This window comes from Trematomus bernacchii, unplaced genomic scaffold (assembly GCF_902827165.1).
Source record: "Trematomus bernacchii unplaced genomic scaffold, fTreBer1.1, whole genome shotgun sequence".
Taxonomy (NCBI): domain Eukaryota; kingdom Metazoa; phylum Chordata; class Actinopteri; order Perciformes; family Nototheniidae; genus Trematomus; species Trematomus bernacchii.
In genome coordinates this window covers 3,217,269-3,241,130 of record NW_022988066.1, presented here as the reverse complement: position 1 = coordinate 3,241,130, position 23,862 = coordinate 3,217,269, and the positions used below count along the sequence as shown (strand labels likewise).

At 40.0% G+C, this 23,862-nt stretch overlaps 1 protein-coding gene across 3 annotated transcripts in view; it reads left to right on the top strand.

The window, feature by feature from the left end:
* pnpla6 (patatin-like phospholipase domain containing 6) overlaps window positions 1-23,302 on the top strand; it is a 28,909-nt gene extending 5,607 nt beyond the window's left edge. The window contains exons 3-38 of one of the 3 annotated variants that reach the window (XM_034120493.1): window positions 485-562; window positions 834-887; window positions 1,050-1,137; window positions 1,247-1,329; window positions 1,456-1,547; window positions 1,663-1,803; window positions 2,340-2,499; window positions 2,627-2,707; window positions 3,135-3,263; window positions 3,421-3,501; window positions 3,777-3,912; window positions 4,045-4,119; window positions 4,887-4,987; window positions 5,457-5,636; window positions 6,361-6,438; window positions 6,976-7,181; window positions 7,600-7,731; window positions 7,838-7,961; window positions 8,556-8,669; window positions 8,745-8,820; window positions 8,920-9,069; window positions 9,253-9,316; window positions 9,447-9,615; window positions 9,760-9,942; window positions 10,204-10,322; window positions 10,522-10,678; window positions 12,267-12,383; window positions 12,545-12,614; window positions 15,512-15,628; window positions 17,634-17,750; window positions 19,470-19,618; window positions 19,809-19,961; window positions 20,423-20,539; window positions 20,849-20,936; window positions 21,249-21,397; window positions 21,830-23,302. In XM_034120493.1, the coding sequence (XP_033976384.1) occupies window positions 485-562; window positions 834-887; window positions 1,050-1,137; window positions 1,247-1,329; window positions 1,456-1,547; window positions 1,663-1,803; window positions 2,340-2,499; window positions 2,627-2,707; window positions 3,135-3,263; window positions 3,421-3,501; window positions 3,777-3,912; window positions 4,045-4,119; window positions 4,887-4,987; window positions 5,457-5,636; window positions 6,361-6,438; window positions 6,976-7,181; window positions 7,600-7,731; window positions 7,838-7,961; window positions 8,556-8,669; window positions 8,745-8,820; window positions 8,920-9,069; window positions 9,253-9,316; window positions 9,447-9,615; window positions 9,760-9,942; window positions 10,204-10,322; window positions 10,522-10,678; window positions 12,267-12,383; window positions 12,545-12,614; window positions 15,512-15,628; window positions 17,634-17,750; window positions 19,470-19,618; window positions 19,809-19,961; window positions 20,423-20,539; window positions 20,849-20,936; window positions 21,249-21,397; window positions 21,830-21,904 (4,203 nt within the window). In that variant the 3' untranslated portion in view covers window positions 21,905-23,302. The remainder of the gene's footprint in view (window positions 1-484; window positions 563-833; window positions 888-1,049; window positions 1,138-1,246; window positions 1,330-1,455; window positions 1,548-1,662; window positions 1,804-2,339; window positions 2,500-2,626; window positions 2,708-3,134; window positions 3,264-3,420; window positions 3,502-3,776; window positions 3,913-4,044; window positions 4,120-4,886; window positions 4,988-5,456; window positions 5,637-6,360; window positions 6,439-6,975; window positions 7,182-7,599; window positions 7,732-7,837; window positions 7,962-8,555; window positions 8,670-8,744; window positions 8,821-8,919; window positions 9,070-9,252; window positions 9,317-9,446; window positions 9,616-9,759; window positions 9,943-10,203; window positions 10,323-10,521; window positions 10,679-12,266; window positions 12,384-12,544; window positions 12,615-15,511; window positions 15,629-17,633; window positions 17,751-19,469; window positions 19,619-19,808; window positions 19,962-20,422; window positions 20,540-20,848; window positions 20,937-21,248; window positions 21,398-21,829) is intronic. The other 2 variants (XM_034120494.1, XM_034120495.1) reach the window with 2 other exon arrangements.
* The last annotated feature ends 560 nt before the right edge of the window (window positions 23,303-23,862 follow it).

The window sequence follows — 23,862 nt, the reverse complement described above, 5'->3', positions numbered from 1 at the left end:
GAAAATCTACTCAGCTTTTTAAGAGTATTCTTCCTCTGTGTAGTTGCTGGGAGGCAATGCACATGAATAGGAAAAAAAACATTTTGATCCTTTTCTTTCTTTCTTTCTTTCATGCTTTGTTGCGTTCTGTGTCTCTCTGCCTCGCATAAAGTCCACCTCCATCAGTTTTCATTATGTCTTGTCGTCATCTCATGGGGCCTTGTTTGTAGGTAGTGAGGCTACACCCTCTATAGCAGCACAAGACCATATTACTCCCTACATCCACATGTGACTGAATAAAACAAATCCATCAACTATTTCAAGGTCAAACTACATACAAAAATATATGTTTATTCAAAGCAACACTGGATTGACCCACATTAGGGGGGCCATGGGTCATATGCAAACGTTATCTTGTAGAGTGATCAGCAGACTGTGACCTTTCTGTAGGAATTCAGACGAGTCAGACGTTGATGTGATTTTTTTCTTCTATCTTTATTATCAGGTCCAGTCGGTCCCCACTGACATAGACAATGGACCAAGCGATGCAGATACAACACCTGCTTTATTTGAGGAAGCAAATGTGAGTTTTTAAATCTCTACTTTTTTGAAAATACAGTTTTTTTTCAAACATTACTGTTTTGTACTGAATTTACTGCACTGTTCGAACTGTTCTATTATTTGACTTATATCAACATAACTGATATTTATTAATTATTACATCGTCTTAATATTTTCTTAAAGCAGTTGTCAACCATTACAATATTGTTGCTAAATCAATGTTGCAGCTGTAGCCATTGGGTATGCTATTAAAGCGGCTGCTTGTAATCCTCTGTATTTTTCTGTTACACTAGGATGGGTTTAATAACATCAAGACATTTGTTGAGGAGGAACTACAGTCGAGCATGGTAAGTGCAGCAAATTGTATTAATGCCATACATGTTTTGCCATAGATAGCCCGAAAATAGTAAATAGTAAATATAATATAAGTGAATCAGTCATTAGATTTGGTCAGCTTTTGACCTTGTAAACACATCCACTCTCCTCTTCTCTTCTTCTTTTCTGTGCAGATGGTGGGGATGGTGATTGGTGCGGGCATCGCCATAGTGCTCATCGCCATCCTCATCTTCTTCATCTTGCGAAGGATCCAGCTTCGAAGTCAGTATCTGCTAAGAATCCAATCTCACCATGCATTGAGAAAATGTAAAAATAGTCAGGAAAAATAAGTATGTATTTTGAAGGTTTTATGTCATTTCTTATTTTTCAGACATAGAAGCTCAGGAGGCCCCCAAATACCGCTTTCGCAAGAGGGACAAAGTAATGTTCTACGGCCGAAAGATCATGCGTAAAGTGAGTGTTTGGATGACAGAAAATGATAATACTCTAAGCAAGCCTGCAAGTCTGTGTTGTAGTTATCACAGGCAACATTTGGCAATATATAAGGGCTATTTTTTTAACCAACATGTCTCTCAACAGGTCTCACAGTCTACCTCTTCCCTGGTGGGTACATCCTCTTCCTCTCGGCCGCGCCTAAAGAAGAAGCAGAAGATGCTCAACATTGCCAAAAAGTAAATTAGAAAGCTTTCTCTTAACAACAGAAAAACCTCTACTGAAAGTTCACTGTAAGAAGTTCACACACTTTCCCATCCCCTCCTCATATCACACTGTCCTTCTGCTGTGCAGGATCCTGCGCTTCAAGAAGGAGGTGCCAATCCTGCAGGCCAAGGAGCCCCCTCCCTCAGTGCTGGAGGCGGACCTCACTGAGTTTGATGTGGCCAACTCACACCTCCCCTCCGAGGTGCTGTACATGCTCAAAAATGTCCGGTAGGTTTATCTCCTTTTTTCATGTCTATGATTGTTTTATTTTTAGGGGAGTTCATCTTCAACTTCAACTTCTTTTCGATACTTGAAAAAGTTATATTATATGATTCACATGCACAACACACAAATACAGTATAAGCCAAATGGTCACATTTATTCATTCAAAACAAAAACACAAATACACTTTTTTTTCTTAAAATGTAATTTTTTCAAAAACATTTTATTTCTCTAAATTATGGTAATTTCAAAATAAATTGTACAAAGAAAATCTGTAAAACTAGAATAATGTTAATACTCTTCTAGGTTTTCTTCTGACAGTAATGCTTGACACCGCACAATCCTTCACTTGCTAAAACATGTCTGTACACTACAGAGTTGAATTGCTTGATTGATGGGCAACTCCTGTGAGGCACGAGACCTAGCAAACTGTGTTCATTAAACATCCCTCATAGCTACACATAATGAAGAAAAAGCATTTTAAACATACAATCATTACTGATTAGTTCACACATGACCTAACCTCCCTGTCTTCATTGCAGTGTGCTGGGTCACTTTGAGAAGCCCCTCTTCCTGGAGCTGTGTAAACACATGGTGTTTGTGCAGTACCAACAAGGGGAGTACGTCTTCAGGCCGGGACAGCCTGACAGCAGCATCTACGTGGTTCAGGATGGAAAACTAGAATTGTGCCTTACTGGAGCGGTATGCCTTGCTGATTATTTATTGACTCAGTCCGAGCTTTTATGTCTATATCTGTTTAACTGTCTGTACCTCCTCGATTTCTTAGAAAAGCTTATGAACACAAGTTGCTTGTTTTTTGTCCTTTTAGGATGGCAAAGAAAGCGTGGTGAAGGAGGTCTATCCGGGAGACAGTGTCCACAGCCTCCTTAGCATCCTGGATGTCATCACAGTATGTCACACCGACTTGCTACACACTCAAATTACACATACATGTGGCTTTTATTGTTGGACCCCACCCACCAACTTCCTTCTCATTGAGTCACAATCACCTGCTGACTCACTCATGTCCTTCACTAACATACACCTGACTTGTACATTTATCACACACATAGTTGTTATATAGTGTACATTTTAAATGAAATAGTTATCTTAAATCTCTAGGATTATCATTAAAATGTTTGAAATAGATTGTTTTTGTGTGTTTGTAATGTATACTGATGTGTGATATTTTACGATTGATATCTTAATAAAACATTGTCACAAAGGAACAACAACATTATTACTTCAAGAATGGTCTAGAATAAGCAATCTCTCACGTAAGAACTTATTAAAATATGAAAATGTTCTGAAGTACTATGTGGGATCTTTGTGTCCAGGGCCACCAGAAGCCTTACAGAACTGTTTCAGCACGGGCTGCAGAGGTTTCCACTGTTCTCCGTTTACCCGTAGAGGCCTTCCTTGCTATATTCGAGAAGTACCCCGAGAGCCTGGTGCGGGTAGTACAGGTGGGTTGTTGTGTGTTTAATTCTGTTGGTTCCTCTTTCTCCCTCTATCTTTCTCGCTCTAGTTTTCCTCTATCGTTCAGTAGAAATGTACGCAGTCATAAAACTGGTTTTATAATGGTGTGTCAGTTCGCCAAAAACGTTTATTTTATTTGTTTAGATTATCATGGTCCGTCTCCAAAGAGTAACAGTCCTAGCCCTGCACAACTATCTGGGGCTCACCAATGAGCTCTTCAGCCATGTGAGTTAAAACACACACACACACACACACACACACACACACACACACACACACACACACACACACACACACACACACACACACACACACACAGACATTCCCATTGAAACATCTGCTGGTGATGTGGTTTGGCATTTTTCAGGAATTCAGCGCTATAAACTCAGCACACATGCTGTTTTTATTACAAATTGAGTTGCAATAAGCTAATGCTTTGTCTCTGTTTCACCTCTCCCCCATCTCACATCATACACATATCATTTGCAATGGTCCTGTAGGAAATGCAGCCCTCACGTCTTCCACCTCCATCTCCCCATCCAACTCGCACCAGTCCCATCCGGCATGGTAAGCGCTTCGGCAGCCTGACTGTGACAGAGGAGCATCGAGAAGCTGCCGTTAAGGGTGAAGCTACAGGTAGGGAGAAAAAAACAGATAGGAAATTATTATCTGTGTGAAATAAAAATCTTAACTCTCTATTTCTGCCACCGTTTTGGGTTTAGTTTCTCTTTAAATTCCTTACCAGTGATTTTCTATATGTACCTACAGGAGGGGAACAAGGGAAGGATGGAGCAACAGTGCCAACTCTCAGCAGGACCATCTCCATGCCTGTGGACATTGCCGGTGAGGGACTTCTGCCCCTGTTCACAGAGAGATCATTTTTTCTTAATGTTCTTCAGTTTCAGCTATACGATGTGCTATTTTGAGAAGGCACTTTCGTAGAAACATTGCTGAGATGCCTGAGGGGAAGGGGTCAGAGTGGAAAGAAGATTTGTTGACAACGGCACCACAAAAGGGCCGGCTCCCGTGTCCTAATACCAACCCCTCAGCTCTTCTCATGTCATACCAATCTACAATAAACAACACGTACAATACTTAGTTTCTGGGCATGTTTTCCTCTCTTTTTCAAATGAAGCACAGTGCAATAAGAAGGACTTATCTTTACCCTCTGCAGGTAACGGCATGTTAACTCAGAGAAATGTATGGCATGGAAACACAGATGTTGAAACATGAGAACCAGCAGTGAAGTCAAACTGAGGGCAAACTACAGTCTCACCTTTTTTCACTAATGCATTGATGAAGACAAAGGCAGACAGGTCCATTATCAAATAAAAAACAATTTATAAAAATTAGATTTAAAAAATGCAAAAGAAAGAAAAAAAGTGTTTATGAGTCTTCTTATTTTACATACTGTTGGTGCCTGCATGAGCAATGAACTTGAAGTTTTAAAAAACAATTCTCAGCCATTGTGCTTTAGCAAAACATATTGCTCCATAATTTGATCTGTTTAAACATTATAACCTGCCGAAGTGAAGTAGTATTTTTCCCCCTAACAACAAAAGCTGATTGTTGAATTAATACTGAATATCTCAATGTCTTTGTCTGTGCAGTTCTACAGAAAGGCCTGAGATCGGACTTTGACATGGCGTACGAAAGGGGACGGATCTCTGTCTCTGCAGAGGATGGCAACACTCCTCCTACGTTTACTCGGGTCAGTACACTGCAGACTCTTGAGAAACAAAGAAGATAAGGTTAATTGATCTTGTGACATAACATTTGGTAACTACAGCAGAAGCTACAGTGGTGTTGCAGAACATGAGTCTTCCGCAGGACATGAATAACAACAATCTTATCCAGTCTATTTAAATATTAACAAGTTTTTACTAGAAACGTTCTCATAGTGCAATCATACCTTTTTTATATTGTTCAAAACATACAAGTTTTAAAAATGTAAACGTGGATTAAACATTAAAGTACGTTAAAAACACAGCGACATAGTATGTGATATTATCCAACACTTAATAGGTTGTAATTCTTAGTTAATCATCTCATCATTATTACTCATAGATAATTCATACTTTTTTGCAAGGGAAGCTCTCCCAATCTAAAAAGAAGTCATAGTTTATATTGAAAAGTCATAGTTTATATTGAAAATGTTTCATGTATGTGAACCATTGCAGTCTACATCCCAGGACCAGCGGGAGAGGAAGGTGACCGTGGACGAGGTTCCCTCAGGGATCTATCTGTATCCAGAGGAAGAGTCGGGAGTGGACAATATTTTTACACCTGTATCCAGTCGATCCAATGCTGCTTTGTTTGAGGATGCTCAGAAAGAGCTCCTCAAACTCATGAACATTGAGGTTTGTTTTATTAGTTTGCTTATTTATATTGTGTCTTTATTATATATTGGTATTAAATGGCACTTAAATAAAATACCAAATCCACTACAGAAAATGTAAAAACAGTAAGGCAACATTTGTTGTCAAATGCCGGTTTTAAGCTTTTTTACACAACTTGTATATATACATTTATTTCATCATATACAGTATACTGTAGGACCCACTTTCCTGGATTAAGAAATAACAGTAGGCTGATTATATTGTTATTTTTTGCATGAATGAACACATTGTCACTAATCACTCAGCAGCATCTGCTGACAGATTATAATGGGGAAAAGGGGTCAGACAGTAGGCCTACTATACAGGAGCTAGGCCTGGAGTATAGATGGGTGGGGGGGCAGACTGCAGTGTCATGCCACAGAGACATGTGTTTGGTAATATATGTAAGGGAAAAAAATGAGGTAACAGACTATGCATGCTAAATTAGCTTCATAAAACTTAAAATCCAGCAGGTTTTAGATGGTGTCTGGTAGGAAGTTGTTAATACACATTTAATGAAACAAGCGGTAAACCCTCTCTGTGTGCCTCTTGGCGGTTATTTCTACACCTAATATTTCAAAACATCAGTGTCTGTGTAATGAGACCAAAGCATGATGCCTTAAGTACATGTTGCAAGTAGAATGAAGACATTTAATCAATAATGCTGCTTGATTGACCGTTGTTTTTTCTTTCTTCTAAAATCTAGGACCCATCCTTGTTAAATGGGAAAGTGACTCTGCACCAAGCAAAAGCTGGAGCCGTCTTGGCCAGACAGGGAGACCAGGTAGCCTACTTAACACAAGAATGGACTCTTTTTGTAGACTCATAATAAACTTCAACTACAGAAGCAATGACATAAAGGAATACAAGGGGTCTTAAGTTAGGCAGCTTTGGAAACTAACAAAAATGTTAAGCTGATTATTTAACCCCTACAAATTCTTGTCATAGAACCTGCATAATATGTAAAAACGGTCAAATAATCTTGAATGAAATAATCAATTTTTTTCAGTTTTCTTTGTCTATATTTAACTAGTTTAAGAAGTTACACTTTATTTAAAAATGTTTAACTTACATGTAATAGGCTATACAAATTAAATGTATTACTCTTTTTGCTACCTGTGTGTCTATATTTTATTTATTTTTTCTATGTTACTAACATCAGATTCAGGATTTAATATGTATTTGCTGCACTTTGCCTTGTGTATGGCAGTAAAGTATAGTAGAAGTAGAAATAAATGCTAATCAAATACAATTTCACATGTATGTAGTCAAGGCAAATCATTTTCCTCCCTTCTTTCTGTTTTCTTCTTCTCTCTTTTAGGATGTAAGTCTCCACTTTGTCCTGTCAGGTTGTCTGCATGTCTACCAGCGAATGATTGACAAGCAGGAGGCCGTCTGCCTGTTTGTGACCCACCCGGGGGAGATGGTGGGCCAGCTCGCTGTGCTCACTGGAGAGCCCCTCATCTTCACCATCAAAGCCATCAGAGAGTGTACTTATGTCAAGATCTCAAAGTCAGATTTCTACGAGTGAGTCAATCTCTTTCAAAATTCACGAACAAGGAAAAAACCCTCAATTTTTTATTGAAGCTTTCTGTACAAAATGTTTTTGGGAATCCAAAATCTGGATTGCGTCCTGGGACATATTATGTTTCATGTAAATACAACAACATAACAACTAACTCACCAACAAAAAGTTACACTGATCATCATTACTAAAATTGTATGCAGGGCAAACAATGTAATTGCTCCCTTTTACAGTCTGTGACCCAGGTACATTGAGGTCTACTTAGAAACCTTCAGTAGTTTTTTTAATAATTTTCCATTATTTCCTTCATAATTATTTGAAACCATTATAATTTGAGCTATAAATCATCTGCTTCCAATCAGTATTGATACTGTACAGCCAGTATGGCTCATGTCTGTGCCTGTGTGCTGCCCCCTGCAGGATCATGAGGGAGCAGCCCAGTGTGGTGCTGAGTGCCGCTCACACCGTGGCTATCCGCATGTCCCCGTTCGTCAGGCAGATGGACTTTGCTATTGACTGGATGGCTGTGGAGGCTGGCAGAGCTCTCTACAGGTTTAGCAAATATTGACCTTTCCTGTGCAAATTGATCTCGGTCAGTTTATTAATTTCTACATATTGTCTTCTGTAATATCTGTGTTTCTTCTCTTCACATCTACAGACAGGATGACCAGTCAGACTGCACCTACATTGTTCTGAATGGTCGTCTGCGTTCAGTTATCCGCAAGTCCAACGGCAAGAAGGAACTTGTTGGGGAATACGGCAGAGGAGACCTCATCGGAGTGGTGAGTCCTTCTCTCCTCAGTCAGAGAATTCTGCCTGCATGTCAAATAAATCTCAGGCAAATCAAATATTGAGCTAAAAGCAGATTGAAAAGGTAAAAATAGCTATCCGTTTAATGTGTTGATAAGCTGATATTGGGTATTTTTGTTTCAAGTTGATTGCTATGTTGTCTGATTAGATGTAACCACATCCGGACAGTTTAAATAAAATGATTTCTTTACTAGATTGGTAGTTAAAACAGACACTGTATATTTAATATTTTAAAATATATTTATATAAAAATATAACAATTCCAGTCATTGATGTCGGTTGATTGGTTATTTGTTTTTATATTCAACTTCTTACAACTGGGTTCCCACGGACCATTACACATTTTTAAAGGGCTTTAAATTAAGCAATCTGAAAATATGGCCTTAATAGGTATTCAAATGTCATGTCTTAAAAAGATAAGCAGTTGGAAGTAGGATTTTCATCCCCAGTGGCATTAAAAAGACAAAACATTCTTAAATCCAACTAGCCTTAAGCTCAAAGACCTCTGTAGTATAATTCTGTTTTATTGGTTCTGAAACATCTCACGATCTAGTGTAATGCTTTAGGTGGAGGCCTTGACCAGACAGCCGAGAGCGACCACCGTCCACGCTGTGAGAGACACAGAGCTGGTCAAACTTCCAGAGGGAACGCTCAACAACATCAAAAGACGATATCCACAGGTCAGTGACTTCTCCTAGATCTGGTTGTGGTTGTGTGTGCGGCTGAACTGGTTCTGATGCTTGTCGTGTGTTTAGGTGGTCACGAGGCTGATCCACTTGTTAGGACAGAAGATTCTGGGGAACCTGCAGCATGGTCGCGGGCCATTCTCAGGTGAGATGATGACTAGTAGCATTTTATGTGCACACAAACAGACGTTCTTTAACATACATTATACCCCATTAACATACTTTCTGTCTTTCTTTCTTCCAGGCTCAGCCCTGAGTCTGCCCACGATGACAGCCAGTGCTGATGTCACCAACCCTGCCAGCAACCTCTCCACGGTGGCTGTCCTGCCTGTGTGTGATGATGTGCCCATTAATGCATTCAACCTGGAGCTCAGCCATGCCCTCAGTGCCATCGGTAGGCCCACACAGTTTTCATTTGTCCACTACACCCAGTAGTGGACAAAGAGTCTGGTATTGTTTGGTTATAACAAAAGTATTCATCACTTACTAATATTAGTTTTATGTTCTTCACTGTTTCTCTAGTAATATATTTTTGCACCACCTCTGTTGTTTGTCTGTCTCACTTTGACACTTGCAGGCCCAACTCTTCTATTAACCAGTGAAATTATAAGAGAGCGACTGGGTGCCTCTGCTTTGGACAGGTCAGTCTAACTATTATAAAAGCCTCTCAGTTCTAAGGGATGAATCGCATGGCACGCATTAATTATAAAACCCTGCCAGCAGAGACACTTTTCCATCACTTTATTCCTGCTTTTCTCCTTTATCCGTCAGTATCCATGAGTACCGTCTCTCCGGCTGGCTGGCCCAGCAGGAGGACATCAATCGGATTGTCCTGTACCAGACCGACAGCAGCATGACTCCATGGACTCAGCGCTGCATCCGCCAGGCTGACTGCATCCTCATCGTCGGCCTGGGGGACCAGGAACCGGCTCTGGGACAGGTATGCTTGGTCCTAGGAAATAAGAAAGAGAAAGGGGGGACATTATATTAACCAATAACACTTACAAATACAAATAATAATAATACATGTACTCTCTTTGTCTATTTTCAAATTTGTCTCCGTCCTCTTGTCTCCCCCCTCCAGTTGGAGCAGATGCTGGAGAACACAGCGGTTCGTGCTCTGAAGCAGCTGGTCCTTCTGCACAGAGAGGACGGGCCGGGCCCCTCCAGGACGGTCGAGTGGCTCAACATGCGCAGCTGGTGCTCCGGACATCTGCACCTCAAGTGTCCCCGCAGGGTCTTCTCCAGACGCAGCCCCAGCAAAATAGTACGCAGAAAAGTTAACTCTCTTTCCTAGCTTTAAAAAAAAAAAGAAGTTATTCTTTAATTTGCCACGTACATATATTGTATAATTGTACGCTTTCAGAATCAGGTCCTTTCAAAACTGTAGAGTGCATTTATAAAAAATATCTGGTAAATCTATTGAGCTTCAACCTGAAAAATGTGCAAGAACATTATTTTCTTAACATTTTAGTTTAGGGTTACAGCTTTGATGTGATTTTCATGTGTATATTCTATGTTTGTGCAGAGGGATGTATATGAAAAGGTGTTTGAGAAAACGGCAGACAGGCACAGTGATTTCTCTAGGCTGGCCCGAGTTCTGACCGGAAACAGCATCGCCTTGGTGCTGGGAGGAGGTGGAGCCCGGTGAGTCACGTCTACAGACTTTAAAAAGCCTTTGTGTTTTGTGATATGAAAAATGTAGGTTAATGCGGATAAGGATTTTGTAATGTAAACATTTTATACTATACTTTTTTTATATCAAAGGAACATCTCAAGTCATTTTACCAGCTAACAACATAAACAGTTATCTAGTGTACCTGACAGTTTGTGTTTCTTCCTGCAGAGGCTGCTCTCATGTGGGTGTGATCAAAGCTATGGAGGAAGCAGGGATTCCTATTGACATAGTGGGTGGCACCTCAATCGGCTCATTCATTGGTGCACTGTACGCTGAGGAGAGGAGTGCCGTCAGAACCAAGCAGAGAGCCAGAGAGTGGTCCAAGGTACAGCTGGCATTTATATAAATGTTTCAATCGTTTCTGTCTTAGACTAGGACATTTTACTTGTAAATTAAAAAGGTTAGTTTAAGGAGCAGCCTTTAATTCGGTGTATTGCAAAATATTGAAAGGGAAATGCTTAAAACAGTGTTGTAGTCAAGTCACCAATTCACGAGTCCAAGTCACTCTCGAGTCCCCACTTTTCGAGTCCAAGTCCGAGTCACCTAGGGAGAGTCGGAGTCGAGTCCAAGTCCGAGTCACCCAAGGAGTGTCCGAGTCGAGTCCGAGTCATCATTACCTGTGTTCGAGTCTGAGTCCGAGTCACCTAAGAAGAGTCCAAGTCAAGTCCGAGTCACAAGTCTTCATGTATTAATCTTAGTGGATATATTTGTTGTAATGTAGCTGCTCCTCTACATTGCTTTTATCCTGTCATGTTATACTAATCTGTCTATTGAACTGCTGTGAAGCCAGTTTGGCTACAATTCTTGTAATAGGTGCTATACAAATATAAAGCTTATTATTATTATCATTATTTTTTTATTATTGTAAATTACCTTTAATATGTCTAACTATATTTAAAATGAGTTACCTTTTAGAGAAGTGATTATATTTGTATGCCAATATTTTCCTATGGTAAAGTTTTCGTTTTGCACTTTTATTTTGATAGTAATAAGATCGGGACTCTTATTTTTGAAGGAACTTTAACCGGAAGTTAATGAACAACGGAGCAGTGTAAACACACATGTATAATGACGGATAGATGACGAATAAATTAACATATACTAAATAGTTACATTGGGTTTTTAGCACCTGGCTGATAAGGGCACAAGTTCTAACCATCAGTTAGAGAGTCTGACCATCCTTCAGCCGGGGACGCTACAATTATTATAGTGAATGTTTAAATTATATCAATAAAGATCAAGCCCCAGAAAGCACATGGCTACTTAGCATGCAAAATGACACATTCTGCATGTTAAGTAGCCATGTGCTTTCGTGTTATCGGCTGAATCTTTATTTATTGATTAGATCACAATACTCTACTAAGACAGCCTATATGTCTGAACTCGATCCTTAGAGTAATGTGTTACGGAGCCTTCTCTTCAATCTTTTTTTTTTTTCATTTTGCGCTGCTCTTTCCCAATGTCGAAGAAAAATGTGTGAAAGCATACAGCACGATGCGGGTTGTGTCTCTGGACATCTTTAGACTGGAATAGCGGAGGCGCGCCCAGTACGTGAACTCGCCTCGCAGATGCACACGCCAGGACAGAGTACATCTGACTCAAAACAAAACTTGCTCGAATCCGAGTCCAAGTCGGAGCGTCAATGTACAAGTTGGGTCCGAGTCATCGTGGGCGAAGAATTCACTAGTCAGAGTCATCGTGGGCTAAAAATTCACGAGTCAGAGTCATCGTGCGCAAGAATTCACGGGTCTGAGTTCGACTCCGCGTCAATCAGTGCGCGAGTCAAGTCCGAGTCCAGGACTCGAGTAGGCCTACTCCATCTCTGGCTTGAAAACTGATGAAAAGCAACAACCTGACATGTTCCACTAAAATATATGATTAACAGTAAACTTGTGTCCAATTTGACTGTACAGGCAATGAACTCGGTATTTAAAACGGTGCTGGACCTGACCTATCCCATCACCTCCATGTTCTCTGGGGCTGCCTTCAACACCAGCATCTATAAAGTGTTCCTGGACAAACAAGCAGAGGTGAGGAATCTCCTAAAAGGTCATTCTCAAGTTTGGAGTTAAAATATTTTAAAATGTTTTGCTGCAGTAAGATCTGCCAGACCCTGAGAGGTTTATGTTTTTGAAGCAGTCACTGGAAAAAGGTACCTTTTAGGACACTGTAATACTTTCTGTGCCCCCAGGACCTGTGGCTGCCATACTTCAACGTCACCACTGACATCACGGCCTCAGCCATGCGTGTCCACCAGGATGGTAAGTGACAGCTGAGCTGACTGCAGTGGCCGCTTTATCAGAGCACTATCGCCATTGGCTGAGTGTTTTTTTAAGATTTAGATAAGCTCAGGACATTACATCTGTGTGTTAGTTCGTACACTATTTGATAGCTTTAGACCAGCATACATAAATGCCAGCACATACACATAAACACAAACACAAGAAAGGATGTTATTCATTTCATTTAACAAAACTCAATCAATAATACTGCTCTCTATGACCGAAAACTAATTTCTGAAATTGGCATTGTCATCAATTCCTGTATAAAAAATAATTAAGCATTGAATAATGCTGGCAGCAGACAGTCAAAAGTGAAATGGCAACCAAACTAAAGTTATTTTCTAAGTGAATGTAATGCTATGCTATTGCACTAGTGACACTAGCCCTTTTGCATTTCATATATGTATACAATAAGTCAATAAATATTGTAGGTAATAGTTTATGCTTCATCTCAAGTGACTGCATGCTCTCTGATTTATGGTTTAAGGCGGGTGTACTTCGAACTAAATTGAAGTTGTTGTATTATAAAACTAAATAGTTACTAGTATTCCTTATGCGTTTGTGTAATAGTTTCCTCACCGGCTGGAGGACTTTGCGTCTTGTTGGATATAGACAATATTAAGTTCCACACAACAGTGTAAAAATGTTCTCAAATTCAATGACTACAATCCAAAAACACAAGGCTCAGAGATCATTTTAAAAAGCAGCAGCCATTTAAATCATATTATAGATGATTTACAAGCAATAATGTGTTATTGACTGGGGAAATAAACATACTAGGTTTCTTTGGCCAACATGCATACACTGCAGCCATCAAAGCCAAATGAATTCTTCATTTTTAGTAACAAAGCCCCTTTTTTAGTCTCCATAAACCTGCCAGTTTCAATCTTGTTTGGAGTACACCACGGCCAAGGGCTGAGACAGATTTGACTTAATAAGTGCAAAAGAAAACACTTTCTAGATGTTTCTATGCCGGTGACTGTATTTAATGATATAATTGCAAATGTGTTCTGTTTGACTTGAGTAAATGCACCATCCCTAACATTAGCTGAAGCCTGAAAGACCTCCCTAACAACCCTGCAAATCCAGTTTGCCATTTTTCTATGCCATTTAACTTTTCAGTAAAATCATTTAATGCTACCACTGTCATGTACAGTAAGTTGCATCAACTTAAGACATAGCGAGTCTTAAGGCAACGTTCTGAATTATTATAATTTAGGCTGGTGACTGGATTTGAGGGGTTTTGTTATGTTAGCATCTTGTCATGTGTTTGAAATAACTGCTGGAGCAAAGCTTCCTCTCTCTAAATCCTTTTTCCTATCATTACTTTTCCAATCTTTTACAGCATAGTTTTCTCCCCTTTATCTCTTTGGTTTCTCCTTTTATTTTAGTTCACTCTTTCTTTCGTTGTCTATTTGTTCTTTTAATTTTCCAATTTTTAACCATCTTTCAAACTGTTTTTATATCTAGAATTTGTATTTTCTGTCTCTATTAAACTTCTCTTCTTTCTTAGTAACTTCCTGCCTTTTCATACACTAAATTCATATAACTGTAGATTTGTTATAGTTTATTTATCTCCCACATTTGAGTCTAAAACTCCCTGATTATGCCCTTTGTTTATAATCCTGACATCAGGTCTTTGTGCACATAGAGATATCACAGATCTGTCCATCCGTAGGTAGCTTCATAGACAAATAACTTGTGTAGTTGCTGACCCCAAAAATGCTGACTCCTCTCCCATGTCCATATCAACATGTAGGATCCAGAACACTCCCCCCTGCTTCCCCCTCATGACTCCCTATGACCTCCCATTTTGCTTCTATCATTCATCATAATTCTGGGCTTTCTGTAGTTTTTCTGGTGTGCTTTTGTCAAACATAGCTAGCTTGATGCTAACCTGAATGTGTCACTTTCGCTCCTGTTTGAATTACATCTTTTATCCAGAGAGAAAAACAAATAAGACTAATATCTGAGAAAACTTAAAGATTAAACACAAATCAGGAATATTTCCGGTAAAACCTTTTCCAGTTTCACCTGCAGTTTTCACTTCAGTCTACAGTCTGGAGTATTTAGCTAAACAGTAAACAGCTCTTCCTGATATGACGGACTCTATCTCAGTCTTTCTCCCTCTTTTGCCTCTCTCGTTGCCTGTCTCTCACTCTCTGCCTGTCTTCCTCCCACCTTGCTTGAAGAACTCGTCATCTAACAACACTAATACTACTTTTTATATGCCTAATGAACACATAAAAACTAAAACTTGCATTACTGTTTTTGAGTTGTAAATCTGATTTACATAGATCTCGTTTCATTTACCCGACGTATTTTATATCATTCATATCACAGACTGTTTATTTATACTTAGTTTAAGTTGTGTTGTTATTGTGTTTATTATTTCGGTATCTTGTCATCATTCTGAACAAAGTCCATTATACTTCCTTATCAGCCTTTGAAAGGTTATAATTAATTGGCCTAGAGTATGCTTTTATTTAAAATTGGCCTCTTAACAGAACGTTTTGTTAGATAGCACAGGCAGAAGTAAATTATTTTTGTTGACATTGTATTCCCCCTCCTCTCTGTTTTGCTCCTTGCAGCCTCTTTCACTTTACTTCTCTTTGTTGCGGGCGTTTCTTACTCTAAATCTTTCTCTCTCTACCTTTACTCTCTTTCTCAGCATTCTTCTCTCTCTCTCTCTCTCTCTCTCTCTCTCTCTCTCTCTCTCTCTCTCTCTCTCTCTCTCTCTCTCTCTCTCTCTCTCTCTCTCTCTCTCTCTCTCTACTCTATACTTTATGTCTTTCCTGCTCTCTTCACCCATCTGTGACGTTGAGTCGGGTCCATATTTGATGTGTTCCTCCTTCTACATCTCCATTTCCCGACAGGTTGCGTCTGGCGATATGTTAGAGCCAGCGCCTCCTACACCCCCTATTTACCTCCCCTGTGCGACCCCAAGGATGGCCACTTGCTTGTGGATGGTTGCTATGTTAACAATGTCCCAGGTCAGATTTTAAAAACCCGCTCACCAAAACATCCTCCTCTCATCCTTAAGTCGACAATCGACCACTCGGCGTCCCTCCTCCTCTTTCTTGCCCTCTCCCTCCCAAGTTCTCACTCGTAACTAACCCCACCCTGACCAGGTGGACACTGGGAGCCCATGGTTTGGAAGGAAAGACTAAATCCACTATACGTCTTTTGATTGAGCCAAGCAGTGCCTCATCTTATACTGGCCAATATTACATTAACTCCAATTGGCTTTTTCGATTCACCCACACAGCACATGTTCTACTGTTGGCTTTGCACAACCTCTAAATATAACTGCTGAGATCTAGACTTTTAGACTTCCTTAGTAAGTTTGAGGTTTTGCCCATGCATGTCTGGACATCTATGGGACATAGAGAGATGCATGATGGTCCGGATTCTTCTGGCCCCCTAAGTAGATTTACTAAACTTTTGAACCTTCTCTTTAATTACCATCAAGTTCTGGATGAGGCTTGTATTCACTATTTGTAATGACCTTACGTGGCATTGTAATGATCAAACTGATCGTTTGAATATCAATTAATCACGCGTGTTACCTTCTATTCTTTGCCTCGACCTTGAAATTAATTAAATGGGGGGGTTATGGTGAGTTTTAGCCCAAAAATCTGTTTGCATGCCCCCATTTGCTTTAATTCACCTTACTTTTCTCGGTTTACTGTTAAGGCATGCCAAATAAACGTTTTCTTCATGAACTAAACGTCACAGGGGCTAAGTCATTGATGAACAAATGGTCATTTAGCGGGTGACATACCTTTTTAAGTGGTATGGATTGAGCTGGACTTTCCTTGTGAGATTAGGGAGTATTGTGTACTTCGATTAAAGGAAATCTAGTAGCGTTGCAGGAGACACTTAGTGGAGATAGTGATCGGCTGCACCATGTCAACATCGCATCTGTCTGTCGGTCAGGATCATTGTGCGTTTCATTGGGCCTAAATGCGTCTGTCCTTTGAACTATAATGCAGCTTGTTTTCCTTGTATTCTATAAGACGGTTGAATTGCTACTGTTTCATTTCAATCACTTCTACCTACAAAAACATGCCAAGCCTCCCCTACATGTACAGCACCTGTCCTCTCCCCTAGCTTTGCTTGCTTCTATGTGCATGCCAGTGTTGCGCACTGTGAGCCATATGTTTCTTTATATATTGATGGCATGGATTGCTTATTAATTTTTCTATAGATTTTTTATCATTATTTAGGATGATGTGTTCTGGATCCTGCTGTTGCCCTTTGTACATCATGTACAAAATACATAAAGCTGTAGGTTTTAGTGATTCCCCTCAAGTCATATTTCAGTAAAAGGATTCTTCTTCAGCATTTACATATACTTCAAGCATAGATGCACCCCAACGCTTCTCTCTGTGGTGCTCCCTATCCTTCCAACCCATGCAGCACCCTTCCTGCTCCTGCCCCCTGCTGGCACTGAGCTGGACTGCAGGACTGGGCAGGCTGGGTGCTTCCCTGCCATGTTCACGGTGAAGAATCTCCAAATATTGTCACAGCATCTGCCGCTGCTCATTCTCTCACATCTAGACAATTAATACATTATTCTTTAATTCTTCTCAATCAATATCATGATTGGTTTCATCTTATATTTTTATACGATTTTGCTTTAGAAAGAAGCTTATAATATGACCCCATGCCCTAAAGCACTGTTGTTGTTGGGACACTGTTTGGAGATTCAACCAGCCTTGGTGCTCTGTGATGGTTGCCATTTACTTTTTTACCTTTACGCACAAGTCACACAGGGTCTCTGTGCAAGGTAATGAGGTTTGAGGTGGTTTACTACAGAGTGTAGAGGTGGGCAGAACTACAGTCCTAGCCTTTGCAGGGATCGGCTACCTTCTTTGTCCGACCTCCCTCTTATGTTGGGATTGTGGTCTGTGTCGACACTAACCTGAAACGTATAGCAAACATTATTGAGATGTTATCGACCTCCCCTTCCTCCTCCCCTTCCTGGTGTGTCAGGCTCTCTGTGGCGCTATGTGCGGGCGAGCATGACCCTCTCGGGGTACCTGCCGCCTCTCTGCGACCCCAAAGACGGCAACTTGCTAATGGACGGTGGCTACATCAACAACCTGCCAGGCAAGTAGAGGTGGTACCCCCTCTCACCCTAGAAAACAATCCTCAATGTCCACCAAACTCCTGTCCCCCAGAGGAGAGGGGAGATGGAGTGAGGGAGGGGGATGATTATTACGAGTCATTTTAATCAGGTTTTTTGTAGGCTAAGGTAAGTATGTCAATTTGAGGTTTTCTTAATGCGAATGAATGGAAGTCAAGTTGTAGTGGAGGAGTGTGCTGAGTTTTCCCTGTCGGAATATGGAGCCAGTTCAAACCATCAAATGAGACAAATTTTATCCACATTTTTGTGTTTAGTAAGGAAACGATTTCTATCAGACCCTGACATTTTCTCTGTATTACAAGATGGGGAGAATTCAGCATTTAAACTTGTGATGGGGCTGGATTCGAATGTAAATGAGGACAAGGTCACACTTAAACACTTTACACTTTGTTATTCAAGCAATACCACATTGAAAAGGGGAATGTGTTATTAGCCTGTCAAACAGCCCGGTGTCAGAAAGGCGTCAAATAAAAAATGCTTAGAGGGGTTACCAACTGTATCAAATTGGAAGGGAAAAAAAGATTAGCAGTTCTTTACATTAAGACCAATGTGTGATTTTGCTATAATTATGCCATACGACACCAGTCTGCTTTGATATTAAAGTCAGGTTCCCCTTATGTCAAAATGAGCACTTGTCTGTAGAGCTGGGCAATATTTCACCTTGAGCTGAATCATACTGTGGTGATATGATCATATCATGTTATCATTAGGATGTGCAAATTAATGATTTCAAGCAAATTGTAATTTAAAAACAACAAAAGGAGTTATTGAAGTTCTAGTTTATCACTAATGAGAAGTTTGGATTCATGTAATTCATGAGTTCTGCTTGAACCTCAGTAAGATTTGTTCTATGATTAAGATTGATATCAGAAAAATATCCTTCCTAATATTCTGTTAATAAAACAATATTGCCCAGCCATACAATTTGTGTTCATTAATACACAAATTACTTTGGTGTGCAGATGAAAACTCCCCTTGAGTCGGTCTCTGTGTCGCTATGGTAAAGAACATTTTCTGTCTAGAAACAGCAGGGCCATGTTTCACAGTGCTCTGGACTGAGCTGCTGTAATTCTCTCTCTGCTCGTTCTTGAGGTCTGTGAAAAGTGAGGCTTTGCTTTTTGGGTCCAAAGATTGATTTAACTCTAGGCTCTTTAAAAATCAACATTGTTTATTTCTGACTCTTGTTTCTCTGCCTGCTCTCTAGGGAGTTTGTGCTCAATCAGCTGCATTTTCTAGTTGTTCTTGGCACTATGGATCAGTGCGTTGGGCTTGTGGGACGTCTTCCTGTTTTTCTGTCTTAGAATAGGCTCAACACCACAAAAATGCTCGCTGTCCCAACGCTCGTTTTAACACTAGAAAGTCAATGAGAAAGGTCATGACCTCCGGCATTGTGCCCATTGGCCAGGGAAGTCTAGATTTTCCACTTTCAAAGTTGCAGTGTTTCCTGTCACTAATTGGCTATAAATCCTCTGCAGTGTATCTGACCACTGAAACATTGTTGTGGTGTAAGTCTGTTCAAACATTGTGCTGCTAAAATGAATGTTTAATTAAATAAATAAATATATATATATATATAATAACACAGCATCCGTTGTTTTACCATCTCTGCTGCTGGATTTTGCCGTGCTGTGTTTGTGCGTCTGTGTGTGTGAATGCTGGTGGTTGCGCTACACGTTCAACAGCGGACATTGCGAGGAACATGGGTGCCAGAACAGTTATTGCCATCGACGTAGGTAGCCAAGATGAGACCGACCTCTGTAACTATGGAGACAGCCTGTCTGGCTGGTGGTTGCTTTGGAAACGGATCAATCCCTGGGCAGAGAAAGTGAAGGTACAGTTGGCAGCCCAAGGTTCTGGCTACTATTGGTGACTCAGCATCTTATAAATACTGAGTAGTGCATTTTAGCTTTTTTTTTTTTAAATAAATATGTAGAAGAAAGGATCTGCTCTGTCTGCAGATTGCGAAATACATGTGTTTGTGTTAGTGTTAATTTCTGGTTCTTACACTGTTCCTTCCCCAGGTCCCCGACATGGCAGAGATCCAGTCTCGGCTGGCTTACGTCTCTTGTGTGCGGCAGTTAGAGGTTGTAAAGAAGAGCGCCTACTGCGAGTACATCAGACCGCCCATCGACCGCTTCAAGACCATGGACTTCGGCAAGTTTGACGAGATTTATGTAAGTAACTTTATAAATAATGCCTGTTTTTACCATCCACTTGGACTCAAGGATGGTTCAATTACATTTTGGTGGTCAAAGGTCATGGTCACTTTAATCATTAGGCATTTCATGTGGTTCCCACTGCCACATCCTAAACACAATACACAGCCAATTACCCAAATAGAGGACAAGTTAGCCAAAGAGCCAGGGAAGTAGCAGGAAATGTGCTTTAACTCCGTAACTCTCTATTTTAGCTGTGAACACTAGCTGTACCTCTGATTGCACCTCACACAATGATTCACTGCAGCACGTACAAAATACAGTTTTGAAGATGTATGTTCTTCTGAAGTATAGATCATTGCCGCAACTAGCAGCACATTTTAACATGAATGAAATGTTGCCAAATAAACAAAACATAATTAAGAAACAAAGTTGCTATATTGAAAGTACCTTTTTATTTCTGTTTTAAAATACTTCAGGATGTGGGCTTCCAGCATGGCAAGTTGCTGTTTACTGGTTGGGCCCGTGGCGACATTATCGAGAACATGCTGAAGGACCACCGCTCAGCCGACTACAACGACAGCAAGAGAACTGACGTGAGAGCACGCACGCACACACACACACACACACACACACACACACACACACACACACACACACACACACACACACACACACACACACACACACACACACACACACACACACACACACACACACACACACACACACACACACACACACACACACACACACACACACACACACACACACACACACACACACACACACACACACACACACACAGTTTGCATTTTTTTAAATAAGTTTACTAATATTGAATTATAAATATGGTTGATGTATTACTACATACACATATAATGATGTTTTTTTGTGTTCCTTAGTCCTGCACGTGTCCAGCAGCTGACTTCACTGACCTTGCAGAGATTGTATCCAGGATAGAGCCGGTTCAAAGCTACGTGGCTACAGAAGGTACGACAACTTGCCAGTTTCTTCATTAACATTATCTAATAATATTTCCTGTTAAGAGTGGTTTAAAATATTTAAACACAGCTTGCACACAAAAAAGGTTTATGCTGCAGTCTCCTATAAAGGAACGATTAACCTTCAAGATCAGGTTCAATATAATCCTTGTAATGAATCAGGGGTCATCGCTTTTTTCGGTCTGTTTTATTGAAATACAGCAGGAGATGGCCCTGATATTTTATGGGTACAATCTAAACCAGCGGGTCAGTCACACAATAAATTCTCTCTGCAATATCTCCTCTAAATCTTTCCATTCAGCGGAGGAGTCAGACTGTCTGACGGAGTACGAGGAAGACGGCATGGACACAGTACGAGAGGAAGAGGGTGAGGAGGAGGAGGAGGAAGAGGCAGAGGACCCAGACGATATCTCCCCTGGAGAGTGGGGCCAGAATGGAGTCTTTCAGACTGTAAGCACACACATAAACACAAACATGTGACCGATCCAAATAACTACAGTCTCTTCTTTCATGGCATTTGAAAATTCTGGACCCATACCAATATGTAAAAGAACAATTTGGCCTAAACTGACTACTGTTTATTTTCTTGTTGTTGATTTGATTGGGAGTGAAAATTCAAATAGTGTCACCTGAAAAAAGAAAAATTGTGCCCGGAATATTTTTTACTGAAGAATAGAAGTAATTTGAAAAATTCAGCTTTTTGTTTTTATTTTGTCAGTTCATGTCATCCATTAGATGGAGTTCATACTGTTTCTTAAAAATAAATTCTAGATTAATCGATAGTTTGGTCAATAAAGTGTCAAAAATAATGTGTATCCAGGGTTGTCAGTCCAAAAGTGTGTGTACATTTAAAAAAAAAAAAAACTCTCTTCTGCTCTCTAGGATGAGGAAAAAACTGTGAGACAACGCAGGAAACTGGCCAGTGATTCCAACACCTCTGAAGTCTCTGACTGCTGACAAAGGAGTATGGAGGAGAGGAGGGAGTTTATACAAGAACAAGGGACAAATTACTGGTCCATAAACTGTAAAAGATAGAGACTTGGACCCCACGCTCAGCTCCTACAACTTCTGCAGGAAAACGCTGTTCATGCTCAAAATCCTTGAACATTCTTTGCATCGAGTGGCTTTCTGTTCACATTTTAACCCCACCGTCGAATACAAACAGTCTTTTTATGCTCTTCCCTGCCCAGCAATTTCTCTCATCACTTTGCATCAAACTTACCGGTGCCAGAATCCCTGCCTGCCAAACCGGGACACAAACAAAACACAACTGGGACACCTAAAACTCCTAAATCACACATGTTTTTTTGTTTCAAATGGCCAGAAGGACCCTGTCTGTGTCCCTGATTCTTTACGTGTGTCTCTACCGTTGGTACATTTTCAATTGCACTCAATTATTGAGGATTTAACGCATTACATAGTCCTACGATTTCTTCTGTGCACTGGATGAGTGCCTGAATGTTAGAATGACTGTTTTTTGTGATTTCTTGAAGGAGTAGCAGGACACTGAAAAAATAAGTAGGGAATACATACAATAGAGCTGTAGTTAGTAAGAGTTATGCAGGTTTATTGTTAAATGTAGAGAGCCAGGAAGGGCAAGCTGGAGGAGGAACAGATGATTATGTAAACACCAAAGCCGACTTTATATTGAATGAACAGAACAGAACCAGTGATAAATCTACTCACAGTGACTGGAGAAAGAGTGATATTTTCACTGACACTACACAACAAACCAGTAGCGTGACCGCCTCTGTTTCCACAAGGTCACACACAAAGCACTCAAGGTTCCTGTGTATAGCGACAATAAGGAGTGTATGACAGCGAATCTGAGATTGTACAGTCATGAAAATCTTTCAGTCAACAAATTATTGTCGGATTGTACACAGAAACCCTTAGTACGTCTTAACTTCAAATGAGCAAAAATGCAACTAATTTAAGCTATTAACACAATTAACATGGACCTTTTATAGATTGTAACAAGATTATATTATAATATACACAATGTTGATATTCATATATGTATATGAGGTGGACATTTGTAAATTAGAGCTTTGCTGCAAGACAAGAGAACCTACACATAAACAAGTGTTTCTTCTCTTAAAATGCATTGTTTTTATTTATACTTGTTAACTACTGGCTTTTTAAAATCTTTTTTTTTTCTGGTGGGGCTGGAGGGGGGTGTATTGTTTTAAATAACTTGGCTTTCGCTGTTTTGCACTGAAACATTTAAAGTATTCCTTGCTCAGAAGATGTTTGGTTTAATAATTGCCAACCTTAATAAGCCAAGAAAATCTAAAGAATAAAAACAGATAATAATTTAATATGCATATTGGAAAATAAAAATAATATGCAGTATGTGGTGTTTGTGTTTTTTTTCCTTCTCTTTCTTATACCTTTTTATGCATGTTTTGTCACAAAGCTGACAGCTAGACACTTGCATACAATCCTTTTAAATATGTTGGATAATGAGCCGATCAGATTATCTTAAACTGATTTTCAAACACAAAGTTCCCACCAACGGTTTGTACTCAACACCAAAATCAACATTCGAAGCATGCCAAGCTTTTCCACTTACAGAAACTATGTGAAAAACTGAAGGTACAGTATGGTAGACATTTTTCTTACTGTGAAACCACAAATTCAAAGTTCACATGCTGTTAGTGTTTTAAAAACGATTAGATTGACATCAGCGTCAAGGACAAAAAGAAACCAAGTTTGTAATAAGGAGATCTTCTGTTGTCTTGGTGTATGGTGATATTTGTTCCTACATTTATCCCTTTATTTATGACTTGATTCACTTGATGGGGTCAGAGGCTAGGGTACACACACTTTTGTTCAAGGAAATGTATTAACAGTGGGTCAGAGGTGAGGCACACACTTTTGCTCAAAGAAATGTATGCAGTAGAAGTTGTTCC